This window comes from Puma concolor, chromosome D1 (assembly GCF_028749965.1).
Source record: "Puma concolor isolate L17-30 chromosome D1, mPumCon1.1.hap2, whole genome shotgun sequence".
Classification (NCBI taxonomy): domain Eukaryota; kingdom Metazoa; phylum Chordata; class Mammalia; order Carnivora; family Felidae; genus Puma; species Puma concolor.
In genome coordinates this window covers 26,743,779-26,762,177 of record NC_141676.1, presented here as the reverse complement: position 1 = coordinate 26,762,177, position 18,399 = coordinate 26,743,779, and the positions used below count along the sequence as shown (strand labels likewise).

Sequence of the window (18,399 nt, the reverse complement as noted above, 5' to 3'; positions counted from 1 at the left end):
TGCCTCTGTGCTTCTCAAATTCAAGTTTGAATGTCACAGAGGACGGGCAAGCGCTCTGTCACTGTTGAGGCATGCTGATGTCTTAACCAGAGTAGGGGCTCATGAAGACTGACAACATTCGCCCCTTAGAAAGAAGGGGGCATTGATTCTTCATGGATTTGCAAATATATATTCCCTGTTGGGACTACTAACCTCTTTGCTCCAGCTTCCAATCCTTTCTAGAAACAGTTGGAATCAATAGCAACAAATTTTACATGTCCTTGAGAAGGGAGAATAGGGACCAGTGGGGAAATTTTCATTTTTTTTGAGACCAGCTAAATTTTGGATACTATGCTAAGCACTTTACATACAGCGCATCATATAGTGCTCATAACAGAAGGTAGTACTTTTCCCGTTTTACAAATGACAGAAGTGAAATGAAGCCCGGTACCAGCTTTGTCGAGAGGCACACAAAGCTGGGATTCAAACATGGACGCGTCCAAACACACCCTCTTTCTCCCGCCCCATTTCTAAGAGGCGGGGGTAGGCACGGGAGGGTACACTTTCTTAGTGCATCACCTACTCCCCCCACCCATCTAGCTAGGTAGTTAAGTATTGTTTTGCTTCATCACAAAGAAAAATAGCTTTGAAGTCACTGTCTTACATGATAATCCACAGTCTTGCTTAAACACAGAAAATGTCGGCTGTCAAGTTCTGAGAGTGCCTTCTCTTTCTCCCAGCCATTGTTAACCGTGATGGCACCCGCTATACCCAGAAGGGTGAATACAGAACCAACCCTGAAGACATCTACCCCAGCAACCCCACTGACGATGACGTGAGCAGTGGATCGTCCAGTGAAAGAAGCACTTCGGGAGGCTACAGCATTTTCCACACCCACCTTCCAACTGCCTACCCGACCCCGGACCAAGACAGTCCCAGGACGTCTGACAACCCAGAGAATCCCCCCATTACCAGTAAGGAGAATGAATCACTGTGCTTTCCGATGGCGATTTGTTTGCAGAAACGTCTCTGGTCTTCCTGAGTGACGGGCACTCACTTGTGTGTCGATTGTCTCCTGTCTCTAGAAGTTGGTCACCTCATGTGGGGAGGTGGACTATTACGGTTGTCAGTGCCCTGTATGCATTGGCTGCTACCGCCTATAATTTTTGTCCATCTGCTTCTCTGTTTTGCTTACCTTGGGAGAAGTAGTGCCATTTTGGAAGTCTTTTTAGAAGAGTTTTTCTTGTTCTCTTGTCTCAGGGACGTGGTGACAACTCAAGCATGACACGGAAGCTGTTTTTACTTTTACATGTTTCTTTCTTGTTCTTATCCACCTTTGGATAAGATTGTTTTCATACAGCTGGGATCGTAATGCATGCATACCAGTCCATCCGCTTTTCTCAACCGAACCTTACATTTTTGTGTTTTAACTTGATTTATGCTGTTTTATTGATGGCGTGAGATTCAGTCACCTTCATCACCCGTGATTTACTAAACAGTCCCTTTGTTTTGGGTTTAAGGAAGCATATCTGAAGGAGTTATCTGATCAAATTAAATCTGCTTAAAAGTTGTATATCCCAGCCTGTAGAGGAAGGCTGTTAATACTTGCTTGAATATGTGGGTAATTCATCACGTTAGGACTGCGAGAGTGGAAATATGTAAACATTGTGTTCGATCTCGTTGAGGGTTTTTTTTTTTTTTTTTTTTTTTTTGCCCTTTGTGCCCACTTTCACTGGAAAGTGTTTGCATCGCCCTCTCATCTCCTTCTTTGCTTTTTCCCTATGGTTTGTTTTAAAACAGGTTTTCAGATTGGCCGCGTTCCTTCTGTGGAGGATTACTCAAACTGAAACAGGGTCTCTGCCTCTTGGGCAGCTTTCCCAGTATGGTGTGGATTTTTCTTTCTTCCTGTCTATGGCTCTGGAGGGCTGGAACTCCGGTCTCCAAAGAGTGTGCCAGAAGTTCACTGCTTTGCCAATGCTCAAGATAGGGCCCTTTACGGTGCCTTGTCCCCCCAGAAGCCAGGGCAACCTTCAGAGCACGGTGACTTCATGTAAGGTTACTTGCTCAACAGTGTTTTAAATTCCTGTGAGCAGCTGGCTGAGGGTGCGTAACAAATAGGCGTGAGGTCGGCTTGTTCTTTGCAGATCCTTTGCAGCCTTTCAGGAAGCGGACGTTTTCAACCTGCCCGTGCTTTCCCAGATTACTGGCTCTCTGAGGATTGTGTCTCCTCGTTGTCTATCATCCCATGGATGACCCTTCTTGGGAGGGGCTTCGGCAAACCAAGCAGGCAGTGCTATTGGCTGCTTGCTACTTCTTGAGCGCCCTGCCTTGGTAAAGTAACCCCGCTGAAGGTGCCTATCATCCGGGCACACGATTTTGTCAGACGTCGGCGAACATAACAATTAGTGGTCTCAGCAAGAGGCAAATCAAGTCTACTCTAAGGTACTATTTCCCACCGAAGAAGAAAATCATGACAAAATGTATCTTTTAGGAACTAGGCGAAATTCACACTCAAGCCATTATTAGCCTATGCAAAATAGTGAGTATTTCACGTGTGCTTTGGAAAGGCAACGGGGTCATTTTATGGACAGTCACAGCACATCTTTAAATTTTTATTTTTTTACCGTTTATTTATTTTTGAGAGAGAGAGAGAGAGAGAGAGAGAGGGAGCGCACAACCAGGGGAGGGGCAGAGAGAAGGAGAGAGAGGACCCCAAGCAGGCTCTACACTGACAGTGTGGAGCCTGATGCGGAGCTCAAACCCACAAACCGGGAGATCACGACCTGAGCGGAAGTCGGATGCTCAATCGACAGAGCCACCCAGGCGGCCCGCACACTGTTTAAAGGATTGCACATTTCCTGCTCAGGTTAGTTAGTCAGAAAACATATTTTGAGGACCTACTATGTACCAAGTCTGTGCTAATGCTTGGGATCCAGTGGTGAATACCATTAGAAAGTGATACTGAAGGGAGATAAGGATTAGTAAGCTAGTAACCAGTATTTACTAAGTATTAAGCAATATTTGAGGTCTTCTCTGTGCCAAATGCTGCTCCAGTTACTTGGAACCCAGAGCTGGACTGACTTCCTTGGAGCCCCGCTACTGTTCAGAAATCAAGGAGAAGGAATGCTTTGAGACTTAACGAAAACATAGGATTTGGGTTGAGAAAAGAAGTGTTCTTCCCTCTTTTCAGAGCACTTAGCTAAGTTTTTCTTAGTAGTTCAGTAAGAGAAAGATTCATTTATCCAACAGAATTACTCTCAGGTTAGAGTCACTGAAGTGCTACAGCATCCAAAAAGGCCAGTGGAAGCTCCAGATAAATCCATCTGTGCAAAGAAGGGTATCCAAGAAAACAATCAGGTAAAAACTTGAAAGCAGTCCATGTTAGAAAAAGTTACCAGTGGTAAGTTCTTGGATAGACCCCATTATCTGAGGCCAGTGAGGAGATTCCCAAAGCTTCATGACTGTTGGACCAAAAAGGTAGAGCATGGTGGGAGGGAGTGACAGCAAGTCCTCTGTAATGGGTACAGGAGGACAGATGTCCAGAGGAGGTTGGGCTGAGGACAGAGAAGCACATCTTTAGCTTGGCTGGCTCATTCCTTCCTTAAGGGTCCTTAGTGGGTGGCTGCAGGGAAAGCCAACCAGAACAACCATCTGGAGAGGTTTTGATTTCCATCAGGCTTTTTATTACAAATGTGATTTTTGGAAGAGCCTTCCTGGAGGCATGTTGTCAGCCTCTTTTCTATTGGCGGTCTGGCATTCTCTGGAATCCAGAAACCTAAACCAACTCAGGAAGCAGCCTCTTACCTTGGAACACTCGATTTCCTTGTCTTCTGGGTGGCAAAGAAATACATACATACATATATATGTAAAAAAAAAATTTTTTTTTTGGTCTGGCATGGCCTACTTGGGTTGGGAAAATTGGAAACTCTGATGCTTCTGACTCCTTTCAGGAAATTAGAAGGATTCCTATTTCTATCTTGCTCTTGTATGTTTGCTTCCCATTGGTCTCTTCTTGGTCTTCTATACGGTGAAAGTGGCAGAAGGTCTCCATATTTAAAAAGGTTTCTGAGGGCAGAATGAGGTGCCTGAGAATTTTTCAGGGGGATGCTCAGGTTTATCTGGTGAAATTGGCTCCTACTCTCTCTACTCTGTGCCAACGTGTCTTTTGCAGCACAGAGCATATTGCACAGGTTGTTGACGTTTTCTGAATACAGAGTCAAAGTTTTTTACCTGGAATTAATGGACTTCCCATAGGTTCAGTGATGGGTCATAAGGTGTCCAAGAGCTACGTGAAATAATACGCAAAATTTTGAGAGTGTATATCTGTTGGATCACTTTTTTGAGGACAGGAGTCATAACTTATATCAGATTTTCAAAAGGGTATATAACTTGAAATGGCTTTTAAAGATCTCGAGTGGTTTAGCTGTTTATCCTGATGATCTTTGCTGTTCTTCTTCTACAGGGAAACATTCTCTTTTTTTATGTGTATTTATTTTTGAAAGAGAGACAGAGTGTGAGCTGGGGAAGGGCAGAGAGAGGGAGACAGCATCTGAAGCAGGCTCCAGGCTCTGAGCTGTCCTCACAGAGCCCGAAGCGGGGCTCCAACTCAAACCATAAGATCATGACCTGAGCCGAAATTAAGAGATGCTCAACCAACTGAGCCACCCAGGTGCCCCTGCAGGGAAACATTCTAGACTCAAGCCCCACTTAGTCAAATGGGAGATTTCAAATTGCACAATATTACTGATCGTCCTTTCTCTAATTTGAATAGAGTCCAGAATTTCTCTAACTTGGGCAGTCTCGTTTCTTTTCTGGAAACACATTCTGAATTAGAACTAAAAGTGACAGGAAGTGATAAATGGACACTCAACCAAGCTTCATCTGATTTCAACATTTTGAACACACACCCTTTGCAAAGCTTCTTCTGCTCAGGCATAAAGCTTGACTTGAAGTTAATGAGTGTGGGCGGAACTTTGAAATGGCAGTTGTCATCAGAAGCTACCTGCATAAAGTGATAGACCCAAGAGATTACAAACAAGCATCTCTAAAGACACTCCAAAAATAAATGAACGAAAGCAACTTTATGAAATGCTGCATCGAAGATCTTCAGTTCATGGCTGGGTCGCCCCATCAAGTAAAATAACATCTCTTTTCCTTCACCGCTTATTAAGTTCCTACTTGGTTTTGCTCTGAGCTTGTGTTCAGAGGGTTCCATTTGAGAAATGAGTACCACTGAATTGATACCCGTGCAGAATTTGCATTTCTGGGGGCTCCTGGGTGGCTCAGTCGGTTAAGCGTCCGACTTCGGTTCAGCTCATGATCTCACGGTTCATGGGTCCGAGCCCCGCGTCGGGCTCTGTGCTGACAGCTCGGAGCCTGGAGCCTGCTTCGGATTCTGTGTCTCCCCCTCTCTCTGCCCCTCCCCTGCTTGCACTTGTCTCTCTCTCTCTCTCTCTGTCTCTCAAAACTAAATAAACGTTAAAAAAATTTTTTTAAAAAAAGAACTTGTATTTCTGATGTTGCTCTAAGATTCTAAGAGACGTTAGAAGACTGGAGAGATAAAAGCAGGCCTTAATCTTCCTTTGGTAATCTCCGCTCTGTAATAGATACCGACTTTCTATGTATGTAGAACTTGGAGTAAAGGTTTTGTGGAAAGATCTCACTAAATGGTATTTTCATAATTGATCCAGTTACTTCAACTGTGCACTCAAACAGCCACGCAGCAGTTCAGGAGCAAACTAATTGGATGTGGTCCTGGTTGGGTAACTCACAGCCTAAGACTCAGGATCACACAGCAGCTGCGACAACAGGTAAACCGTTATGTCTTCTGTTTCTCCGTTGCCCTCAATGCCAAGTTTTTCCAGGTCGAGGAGAAGGACACCCATTATCCTGGAGAAATTTCCCACCGATGTTCCATCTCCTCCTTAGGGAGAATAGGATCTGGTACAGATCAGAGGGCCTGTGAATCTGGGGATACAAGTGGACACTCTTATATGTTCTATTTGTTTTCCTTTTGGCCACATGCACATCGAATCAGAATTATTTTTCCTTCAGAAGCTTCAGTTAGGAGATTCATTCAGAATGTATCCTCTTGAAAAGAAGTCTATTCCAGAGTGCACACTCCTACCTTCTGCTGATCTAATCATCACGGCCAGTGATAACAGAGGGAAATGCTGATTTATGGGTGCAAACTGTCACCCCTGTGCACTGGGGTGCACATCTAAATCCTCAGCTGTAAAGTGGAGGAAGTAACCTGTTGCTTTCTGTCGGAATCTAGGCCTGTAACCAGTTCCCTGGACGTTTGACTAAGTCTAAATCCTTGCAAAGTATTCTGAATTGAGAGCCTGTGTGGGAAGAGATTCCAAGTCTATAACAATGGGAGATTACAAGCATATCTTCCTTTATTAACTTTTGCTGATGGATGATATGACCGTATTTCAAAATCACTGGGCATTCTTTCTGCAGAAGGAGGGCAATAAAAATTGTCCTCTACCCTTGCTTGGCTTATAACACATAGAATAAACCGTATTTTTTATCTTGACAAATACTTCTGTAAGGAAAATAGTGTTGATGTTATGTTGTGATTACATGTCATAGTGGTTAAGGTAATGCTGGAGGGGGTGTGCAGAATAAAGCATATGCTGTTCTTAAATGTTGGCAATGTTTATCTTCATAGAACAAACATTGTGAAGGAAAAGGTCTTCCTTGTCAGTTCTTCATCTTGGGCCATTTCTGGGCTTTCTTAATAGCTGAAAAAAAAAAAAAGATATCTAATCACCTTGCTTTTGTATTTGGGGATTTAATGATGGTTTCAGCCTCTCTGCCTGAGCCGTTTTTCAGCTTTTTATCTGAAGAATATGAAATATTCTTCCGGTGGACATTATGGTGGCAGAAATAGCAGTCTTGGGAAGTTTCAAACCAGGACTCTTATTTCTGATTTTGTTAGTGAGACCATTGGTTCACTTTGTGTCTGTCTTTCCTGATTGATTACCTTCCTTTCACAAATGGACTCAAAATGTCACGTTCTGCTTCGCAAAATACGATCGTGGCGTAAAAAGTGGCCATGGGCAAAATCGCTAGCAGATCTGGGCACTAAACGGAAAAAGATGGAAAGGCATCTTTTTGCATTTTCCCCTTCATGTGGTATCCTTCTGTGCATTGGGGATTGCTGGGGTTACGTGTCTAGGATTGCTGGTAGAAATATCATACCCTAAATTCATGGAGAATGATATTGGTTGGCCAAGATAGAGTGTGTGGAAGATGATGGGCTCAGACTCTAGAGAGCTTGGTTTCGGAATCATAGACTCTCAGATTTGGAGAGGATCTTCAACAGTTTCACTCAATCAACGCTTCTAATCATTTGATCTGCACAATTTTCGTGCTAAGCGATCTTTCTGACCGTGGGGAACACAATACTTTATGAAGAAGTTCATCGTTGGATAGTTCAGATTGTAACCTTTTTAAATCCAACATTCGGAAGAAAAGTCGTCCCCTGCAATTCTTGCCACAGGTCCTCGTTTGGCCTTTTGGGGCCACAGACAAAAATTTAACCCCTCTGTGATGTTATAGTTTTTCAAAATTCAGAGACCGCTGTCACGCTCTTTTTGAGACCTCTCATTTGGCCTTTCTGACACCACACAAGGCAAGGTCTGTCCAGCACAGTTTTTTCCTCTTTAAGATGAGGATCATTAACCGGATGATATTTAAGGTCTTTCCATTTCTGACATTCTATGACCTGCAGTATGGGCCTCTAAAATAAGTGGAAATCCTGTGCTTTTTCTGTTTCTTGCCGCCATGTATATTACGTATAGATGACTCTCTTGAGTAGTGAAAGAGTAAAAGTGTATTCAGGGCTACTTCTTAGGAACTGATAATTAACCTTTCAACCATCAATTCAATTATGGTTACAACAGCTTTGATGAGTTCTAGTGGCACAGCTTCCAAAACAGCAACCAAGAGGCGAGAAGCCCAGGATTGGCTTTCATGGTGGTTTCAGCCATCAGAGTCCGAGAACCATCTTCACACAACAACGATAATGGCCGGTAATGAGTTGTTATTATCTCATTTCATAAGATCTCTTGACAGTTCTTGAAAGACAGATCTCTTTCTCTGAGACAGATCTCATTTCATAACTATCTCTTGATAGTTCATTGACCTCAGGGATGCTAAGTCTAAAGTCCATTCTGGCTTCACAAATGTTTTGGATGACTTTTGAAGGATCATGAGCTCTGAGATCCGTGTTTGATTTTATAGCATTCATAAGCAGATTTCTTCTTTCTACTCTATAGAATTAATACAGCCCAGAGGAGGCTAATAAGAGCACGATGAAAGGGGATCAGGTCTCTCTTGATGACAGAACTGAATGTTGGCCCTGAAAGATATTCTAAAATGACAAAAGTCATTAAAACTTCTTGACTTTCCATGGGAAAATAAAATAGTGTAGCTAGAACTAGAAAAATATAGAAAATATCCATCAGTGGAACTATTCTTGGGGTAGACACTGATTGTAAGAAAACACAAATGTTCGCTCCAAAAGATAGCATGAATCTCATTCAAAATATACGAAGCCCTTTTTCAGTAAAGAGACATCTTCTACAGCAACCAGTAAGGGGAGGCAGAGGGTTTGGTTTCCATCTTCTTTCCTGTGATGCATCCCAAAGGGAAAACATGAGAATTTCTCAAAATCTTGGCTCCAGTCCATTTTAGTCAACCCTTTTGGTTGACTATAATAATTGCCAGGCATGATTTCTCTGTTAATTGATTCACTTTTTTTTTTCTTTTTTTATGTATGCTGCAGTGTTGTTGGGAATGGTAGTTCAGCTTTCCTTTGCATTCAGAGCTAGGGTGATGTGATGCTCTACAAGGTCAAAAATGAATTAACAAATCGTGAATACAGCTATGGGATTGTAAAAATGATTGACAAGTGTTTAGATTCCAAAATTCTTCTGCAGGTGGCTGGACAGAAGAAAGAGGCACGTGTGAAACCTTTCCATTCTATTCTTGACATCCTAGTTTTGATGGCACATGCTTGATTAATAAGTTAACAATCTGAAAGCAGGGAGGGGGGAGTGTTTACTGGCCTTTTTTTCTTTTGTGTCTTTGGTGGGAATATGTCCATATGTGTTCTTTTAACTTCCTTAAAGAGATCATTCAGTTGTAAAGGTCATAGCTGGTTGTTTTTAAACCTATACATTAGCTTCAGAGACCAGGATGCAAGAATTTGGGGATACACACGTTAGATGTCTCACTCTGCTCTTACAATGTTGGGAATTCCATTATACATTCTGTGCCTGCTTTTCTTCCTCTGTCAAATGGGTTGTTTGGCATCCAGTCCAGCCACTAACATAAGTCACCACAACAGGTACGGATTCAAATATCATCTCAGCAGGCTGGGAACCAACTGAAGAAAACGAAGATGAAAGAGACAAACACCCCAGTTATTCTGGATCAGGCATTGATGATGATGAAGATTTTATCTCCAGTACCAGTAAGGATAATCAATTACGGTAGAACCATTTATGCGAGGCTTACTGATTAACCTGAGTGGTGCCCAAGAGGGTCCATCTTGGAAAATAGTTAATGTGGAAAATGAGCCTAAACCCATGACTGATCACACTTTAGTTATACCTTGATAAGATTATGAAGGAAGAAAAATGATTTCTTCTAATGGAAGCCCAAACATATTTGGAAGAGCAATGGGGCAAATAGCTTTTCTAAAATTCCTAATGCCTTGGGTTCTTTCTGTTTTGGTTTATCTATTTAGAATTAGAATTGATTCAATTCTAAATTGAAGACTTAGACGGCCCTAGAAAGGCTTAAACGTTGGGAACCGGCATTCAAGAATGGTAATCAAAACTTGGTTGAAATCAAGGGAGCACATCTGGTTTTAACAAATGAATAGGGCACCAATAGGAGAGAAAGACATTGAAGGGAAGGACAAGTGTCAGCTGAGCTTTAACAAAGCGGCGCCCAACTGTTAAAAACCATTGTGTTTCAGTAGTGAAACCGCTGCATGATAGTATCCACATTTGTGACAGTTGTAAAACTTTTTGAGACCAGAGATGGCAATTGAGCTGAAAAGCATCCTTAGAAAAAACAGGTAACGATCAGTCTAATATTCCACCAGGTGACGGGGTTTCCTCGACATATCTGTACTGATCTAAGATATTGCTGAACAGAGATGAGAATTCTGAACCTGTCCTTAGAGAAGGACAGGACCTTTGCCATGAACTCTCCCAGGTCACTGAAGTTCTGTCTGTCCTATTGAAACCTGAGAGTACTATCCCCAAGTGGATAGCACCCAGAAAGGGAGGGACCCAAACAATGGCTTGGGCCCTGAGGCATCTGAGTATATGTATGGCATTGAAAGCCACAAATACTCAAGAGAAATAGAGAATACTCAAGAGAACGAGATGCTTGTAAGTGGTGTATTCTTTAGCCCGGACACCTCTGCAGAGCTTGGTCTATAAAACAAGGCAACTCTTTTTAATGACTTCAGAAAGAAAAGCAAATAACCAAGACCACAAGAACTTTATTTACTATTACACTGTATTCTGGGTTCAGGAAGTGGGCCCATCTTCCAGGTGGGGCCGTCAGTAAAGATATGGACTTGATACTTCAGAAACTCAGCTTTCTTGGGTGGTAACCCAAACCGATCAACCAGAAAAATAAACTGTGTGATCAAGCTCCTGGGGAAAACTTGCCTGGGTATTTTTCATCTCTGTGGCGTATTTTCCAATTTCAGTTCCCCTTTCTACTTGGCACCTGTGCATACAATTCTGCAGGCTGCCTTCTTTCTACTGTAGGGGTGTGTCAGCTGCCGCTTGTTTCATGCTTCTTGGGAATGTGGATAATGATTCAAAACCTGACGTGCTTAACTTGCGAAGTAAGGGCTGATAGCATTACAGTTCTGAAAAGAATTTTGTATCAGTGGAGTATCGAAATTAAGTTTGAAAGAGTTCGGGTGGATTTGCAAGTCGTATTTTCACAAAAGCAAGCGATCCCGATTTTGTCATGATCCTTCTGTCAGGTGCCGTCCCCTATCCCAGCTCTATCGTCTTGGGTGACAGTATGAGGCTGCTGGTGGAAGTTTGCCTTTTTTTTTTTTTCTTTTTCCGGGGAGCTGCTGTGATGGTGGTTGGTTACCTACGGTGCTTTTGTACTGAATGTGCGAATCTCGTTTTTCCTTCATTGGCTGGGAATGGCTTGCTCATGAAATGCTTTGCCTGTGATGAGAATACCGTAGGTGTTTGTAACTATTCAGAAATGGGTAGCTAAATCCTATGCTTGCTACAGGGAGACGTTCTTTCTTAGAATCGTCTGTAGGAAATCCGTGGCTGCTTACGGTGTTCCTTTCCCCACCAGAACTACTAATGAAATAAAGTGATCATCGTGGTATAATTTTCAGGTATCTCCCTCTTCAGCCTGAGGCTCTACATGTAATGCACTTGCCAGTGATACCAATTCCTTGGGCTTTCAAGTGCACAGGGCCGTTACGGACTGCATGGATGGGCAAAGCTCTGACGTTTTTGGGTCTCCTCGGTGGAGGGCTGGTGTTTGCAAAACTGTTCTTTCTTCTGCTGCAGCTTCTTTGGCTGCTTTCTCTGGAAAATCTCATGTTCTGACCCGAGCGTATTCTATGACAGAATGCAGAGGACGCTGAGCTGCTTAACAGGGTGGCTGAATCAAGCTGAAGTGACTGTCTGCTTTCCCTCCGTTTCCACTCAACCATCTATGCAACCTGCTATAGATGATTCACTGCATAGACTAAAGAAGGGAGACATGTACAGAACAAGTGGTGGAGGCTCGAGAAATAACATTTTCCTAATTGCTTCAATCATCATTATCACAGTTTCAACCACACCACGGCTTTTTAACCACCCAAAACAGAACCAGGATCGGACCCAATGGAGCCCAGGCGAATCGAATCCAGGAGTGTTACTTCAGACAACTTCGAGGATGACTGGTAATGGGTTATGCATACTTAATTAAGGACTTTTTTTTTCCCTCAAAGTCCATGATGCTGCAAAGGTCAATCATCAGGACACAGTGGGAAATGTAGTTAATATCTCATCACAAATTCTTAACTTTGGCGAGGATACTCAGTTCGACCTAGGAGCCACTTACCAATCATACCATCTGGGCTCGAGATGCTTTATTATACAGATGAACCCATTAAAATGGTTTATGACGCTGCCCTTGACAAAGTGGTTAGAGTAGAATAACAGGTAATCATTAAGAAATTTCATGCCCATCGATTTTCTCTTGGGAGAGATTGGTGGAGCCGCTCGACGGTATTGAGCATAGATGCTCAGAGATACTGTTGAGGCAGGGCGCTATTAGATATGCATTTTAATGGAAGAACAGAACATCAAAGGTTGCTTGATAAAAAGTCACAGTGTATGTAACCATCGTCACGGCAGATGTGGACAGAAGCAGCACCATTGCTAATGGAGAAAGCTGGACCCGCGAACCACACTCTCCTCTCATTCACCATGAGCGTCATGATGAAGAGGAGACCCAGCATTCTGCGAGCCCAAGTAAGGAGGATGGTGGTCAGCAGTCCTGATTTAGATGAGTTTGCGAAGTCATTTCGCGGAATAGGGAAGACTCTTTTTCTAGACATTAGCCACATCTTCTGTTTCCATGCAGTAATTGCTTTTAGCCACAGAGCATGAAAAGCCGTCAAATCTATACACAAGTTTTAGAAACTGGAAGAAAAATGCTGACTTGTCAGGTTGCCCGAAAGGCCAAAATGTTGAAAAAGTTAAAAATGGTTTTGAAATGTGCGTAACGTACCTGAGATAGGTTTTGTGTGTGTGTGTGTGTGTGTGTGTGTGTGTGTGTGTGTGTGTGTGTGTGTGTTAGAGATTCCTAAAGGTTCCGTTTGGTGATTTGTGTGTGTTAATGGAAATGTGTGATGAACAGTGTATCTTTCCGTGCTGAGCAGAGGGGTCTGTAAAGAAAGCTTGACAAGTGCAGCGGTCTTTGGAATCCTTATCATCTGTGAAGATCTTTGATGAATCTGGTTTCTTTCTTTCTTTCTTTCTTTCTTTTTTACATTTTGTTCCTCACTCCACTGTAGAAAGGCATCCCTTGTACCCTTGGAGGGAAGGTCAGTAGCTCATACAGACTGTATTTGAATGTCTGTGACTGCTCTTTTTCTGTTTTTAAGCCCAGAGTATACTGGGGGGGAAGCTTTGACGCTGTTACTTGTATTTATGTGCAAACGTCTCAGGTTTTCCAAAACAATCTCAAGTACCACTACTGGTCTGGGAGGATAAGACAAAAAAAAGTAAGAAGTATATCCTCTTCTTTTGTCTCTCTGTCTTGGAGTCATGCCTATCATGTTTGGAACAAAAGAAGCTTTAATTCAGGATAACAGCTTGTAGCATCTTGAAAACTGCGGTTCAAGTGTCATTCTCTTAGCCTTGGATACTCCGAACACAAAAATGTAAGAAACAGCCGCTTAGAACCCAAAGGGCAAAGCTATAGTTTGAGGGATGTCTCCAGACAACACAAGAAACATTTCAGACACCCACTAGGACATAGGTTTTAAGTCCTGGCCATTGTACTGAATATGCCCAACAAGCCTGCCTCTCATTACTTTTCCCAGCGGATTTTATTTTCGTGTGAGGATTACGAGCCGAGTTAACAAGAGTCTTCTGATAGAAGAAGGAAATGAGAAGCAGACGTCTCTTCAGAATGGGATTCCATTCCAATCCCCTTTTGGAAGCGAAGAGTATATCTTAGAATTGAAGGCAGTTTGTACTTAAAAAGCAGAAAGCTACTTAAGAGGTTTGGAATTAATGAGACCATTGTCGAAAGGTGGCGATGGGGGGCCAAGGGAAGAGGGGACATCATGACTGGCGCGTAGTTGAAAAACCAGATGGAACAGAACCTAACGGAGGGAAAGGGAAAGCAGTAACCATGCTAGCAGTTCTCTTATCAGTACTTACAAAACACAAAGAGATTCTGCCTGGTGACCTCGGGGCTTTATCAAAGAACATTACAACTTCTAGAAGAGAGTCAACCTTTGTATTTTATGATGGAAATCCTATGCTCTGCTAATCCGTATGTTGAAAACAGCAGGGGTTACTGGGTATTTAAAGGATCATTATGTTTATAAAGACAGTGCTAGAGTAGTGTGTGTGTGTGTGTGTGTGTGTGTGTGTGTGTGTGTGTGTATGTGTGTGTGCATGCGTGCGTGCGTGTCCGTATGTGTGCACACAGGCGTACATTTTGCTTTTTCTTTCTTTTCTAAAGCATTTTGAATGGGTGGTTTGTGTTTGGGTCGATGTTCCCATTTTTTGTAATTACGCTCCATGGTTTTCCTAACTTCATTATTTGTCAGGAGGTAGTGATTTAGTCAGTGGGAGGTAAAACCGAAGACTTGGGGCGTCTTTTTTCCTCCCTCAGGATAACGAGTTAACCCCAGGAATGTTTTGGCCAACACAAAGGTAAAATGAGGACACAAGTTTTAGTTTTTTAAAGGTTTTTCTTATTATCAAATCATACATATCATTTTCTAAAATTATGAAATACAACCAGTCTTGCCGGTTGCCAAATATACTTTGCCTTGGCGAGTTTATAGACTCCCATTTTCTTGAGGAATGAAACATTTGCTATTCGTTGCTATACATGAAAATGACAGTGGCTTTGGCACCCTGAGACGTTTTATTCCATTCATTTTATTCTTTTTAAGACTGAACAATTACAACACTGAGAGGTTGGCATTTTTACCCTGTCACACATTGTTTATATAATGCCAAACACTGGCTAGAATAGTTTTCTTTCATTGACTTACTTTTGGTAAAAAGCAATTTTGGCAAATCTTAGATGCCACGTAGACACAACGTCGTAATGTGCCGGTGCAGCAGCACCCGGTCATTGTCAACATCTTTTGTGCTGGCAAATCCGCTCCTGGTGCATTTCCAGGGCATGTGATAGTGAGTTATGTGACCACCATTTGAGAAGTCCTCCCCCTAGGCTGATCTTGTCATCAGCTGGTATATAATATATTCCTCCCTCCAAAATCACTGCAGCAAAGAGGTTAATTCTTTGAACACACGGTTCTCTCCAAGGATATGTGAGGCTGTGGACAACAGTAAATTAAGAATCATACTGGGAATTCATGGACTGTGGTCTAGTCCTGACCTGGTGCAAATCTGGCTACAGGATTTTGAGCAAGACTACTTTGGGTCTTAGTTTTCCTATCTGAAAAATTGAAGGATTGCACCGTTGATTTCTTTTTTTTTTTTTAATATAATTTATCGTCAAATTGGCTTCCATACAACACCCAGTGCTCATTGATTCAATACCCCTTTCAGAATATGAGCGCTCTCACTCCTTACTGCTTCCCTTTTCTATCTTTTCTCCCATGTGTATGTGGCCTGAAAGTAGAAAGCTGTGTGTTGGTAAGGAAACTGAACAATAAAGGCTCACAACTGACATCTTCTCACGGCCCAGGAAATCCCTAGTCGTACAATGGAAGAAACAGCTACCCAGAAAAAGCAGTGGGTTGAGAGCGGATGGCATGGGGCATATCCCCAATCATCCAAAAGAAGACTCTCATTCAACAACAGGGACAGCTGGTAATGGATTGTTTAATAAGCAAACTTGGGTGGAAGTTTCCTTGTGGGTTAAATGCTGAGCGCTGAGGACACGGAACAGAAAGACATTGAAGGAATTGTCACAAGATGTTAAGATTCTTTAATAGATTATGATGTGGTCAACACAGAGCCAATCCTTAGATGCTCATAACAAATCACCGAAGGAGTGGATATAGCGTACAAAGGAGACATAGAGAATGTGCCCTTTTTGTATATCACTTTCAGATCCAGTTTTGGCCATCCCCTAGTGAGATAGGAGCAGAGACTCTGATCTTATCAAATGCTCCCTTTTGTTTTGTAAAGGAATCTACAACGTGGCTTTTTGAAACACTGGGCATGTCAGAAAGCCCTTGGTCAGTCCGAACCCCAGTGTCGGAAGAAATGGAGCCAGATGATTTGAGGAAAATACCTGTCTGATGTCATTTAGCACTTTTGTCATGTCTATCTGGAGCTTTCTTTTTGAATTTGCAGTGCTTTTTTCTGAGCTTTACCAAAAACGCACCTTCTCTAGTCCAGAATTGTGGGATCGTGGAGATCGGGCTCGAGTCGTGTCATCATCTCTAAGTGATGCCAGATAACTTGACTCCGCAGGCTCCTATGCACGATTCTTGGTGTGACAAAAACATGGAATGCCAGTGTGTGAAAGCCTCTGAGTGCATACCTCACTGAGCCGTGGATTCAGTGACTGGCTATGACATGTGGTTGTTGCTGAGGGGCCACTGTTGTACTCTTCTCTACCCATATATCTCCGCTGGCTCAGAATGAAGCAGTGGCATGTGCTGAATTCTTATGTGTCGCTTGTGCTGTGGATCCCATTGTTAGAAGGTAACGCTTCTAACGGGTTCCATTCATGCTTTTGAGATGAATGGCATTTACTTTCATGTTTATCTTGTGGGTGGCTGTTACCTGATTCCTTCTCTAAATCCCTACCAGCCTAATGTGCATTTCACCGGGATGTGGTTGTCTTGGAATGACATCATGTGCTTAGACTTCCTCCTTTAGGGGATGGGGGCAACAGGGCATGTGGTTCAAGAACTACTTCTTCGTCTTTGCTTGACGTCTGTAAGTCATCCTGTATTCCCTGCAGGAGTCATTAATGATTTTGCGCCGTCTAGTTCACCTGCTGGCTGCTGAGTACATGAACATGAACGAACCCATACCTGCCAAAACATTCTGTGCTTACACAACTTCTTTGCCCTCTATACCAGGAAGATGAGTTCATTGTCTTGTCTAGAGACTAAAGTCTTTTTAAAATTATCAGTGTATCCCTGGCCCAGTGTCAACTAACACTTTGACAATTGCTTGAACTACATGGTCACAGCAGCCCCGGCCCATGACAGCCATCCAGACCAAAGAATGACAACGCAGAGTCAAGAGGACAGCTCCTGGACTTACTTCTTCGACCCAATCTCACATCCAATGGGACGAGGTCATCAAACAGAAAGATGGATGGGTAATAGCCTCTGAGCTTTTTTATATATATTTTATGTTTTTGAAAGCCACCAAATGGCTATTTAACTAGAAATGTGCCCTTGATTTTGAAACAGTCTACTTCCTAAGGAACTTGAAGTTGCTTCAAAAGTTAGGTGTCTATGTGGGAGTGATATGCACATTCATCTGAATGGGAATTTCTGGGCTGAGACTGAAGAATTCAGACAGAGGGGGTCAAAGATCCTAAGAGGGTGAGAGTGGAGGTTATTTTCTCTGAAGAAGGAGCAGTCTCAACATTTGTTTTCCATTTCCTTTTAAGTGCAGTGTTCTAAAAAGAGTGAAGTGATTGAATTCAGTGACTATTTTCCCTGTAGACCCAAAGATGTAACTTGTCTTTGGTAGAGAAATCTTAGAGGTCAAAAATTGGTGAGTACTCGTTTCAAAAAAGTAACTAAAAAGTTCAGAAAGCTTTCTTATTCATTCTTGCCACATTTAGAGAGAAATATGGTACCCAGTGACTTAGGCTTTAGACCACTCTTGGCTCTCAATAAATGTTTACAAATTTAACAAGTAGGCAACTTTTAGACAGGATGGAATCCCTGTTTTCTTAAATACCATTTTTTATTTACCTATAAGTGGTTAAAAACAGAAATGAGAGAGAGAGAGAGAGAGTAAAAAAGATACGAATTGCAGTTCTGCAAGAATGGAAGACTATGATTTTATTTGACCAATTTTTATCTTTAAAAAGAATTCTTTCTTTATCAGAACAGATGGCAGCTTTCCTGAGAGAATCTGCAGGACTTGGCTGCAGGTGGTATCCCTTTTTTCTCAGTCATTACTAAGCTGAAGATTCCATGTTCCTTACCGTACCCATGAGTTGAGCTACTCAATTTTTTAAAAATTATTCAGTAAGGTATCTTGATCCCAGGGATGTAACATTCCGAAAAGAGAGATAGACAGGAAGACTCAATAAAGGAATGTGAATTTTTGGTCATAGAATGGAATATATTATCTGGATCCAAACTGCCAAAGGCATACATAACACAAACTATTGAAATGGGGACTAAGAACATGACGATGATGTCTCTTGATATTGAGTTGAACAAAATTATCTCTAAAATGAATTCCACAGTCTCCGTGGCTTCATTTCTTTAAAACATCCTATACTGTACCCAAATATTAACAATCAGATATCCCTTAAGCTATAATTGTATTACATTTCTACCGATGTGCAATGCAATATAGACACCCAGTGATGCCTGGGTCCGTGCTCTTAAAGAACTTAAAATTTAGCTAGGGAAGGAAAACATTTGTCACCAAAATATATCTAACAATACTAGACAATAAGCAAATAGATGCCAAATGAATGTTGCCAACA

General features: G+C 42.2%; 1 protein-coding gene across 15 annotated transcripts in view; it reads left to right on the top strand.

Annotated features, from left to right (window-relative positions):
• The window catches only part of CD44 (CD44 molecule (IN blood group)), a 91,191-nt gene that overhangs the window by 49,553 nt on the left and 23,239 nt on the right, over nucleotides 1-18,399 (top strand). For 4 of the 15 annotated variants that reach the window (XM_086677686.1, XM_086677685.1, XM_086677687.1 and 1 more), the window contains exons 5-11: nucleotides 720-953; nucleotides 5,670-5,789; nucleotides 7,893-8,021; nucleotides 9,341-9,466; nucleotides 11,831-11,944; nucleotides 12,402-12,518; nucleotides 16,915-17,043. In XM_086677686.1, coding sequence (XP_086533812.1) covers nucleotides 720-953; nucleotides 5,670-5,789; nucleotides 7,893-8,021; nucleotides 9,341-9,466; nucleotides 11,831-11,944; nucleotides 12,402-12,518; nucleotides 16,915-17,043 — 969 coding nt within the window. The remainder of the gene's footprint in view (nucleotides 1-719; nucleotides 954-5,669; nucleotides 5,790-7,892; nucleotides 8,022-9,340; nucleotides 9,467-11,830; nucleotides 11,945-12,401; nucleotides 12,519-16,914; nucleotides 17,044-18,399) is intronic. The other 11 variants (XM_086677695.1, XM_086677696.1, XM_025929127.2 and 8 more) reach the window with 8 other exon arrangements.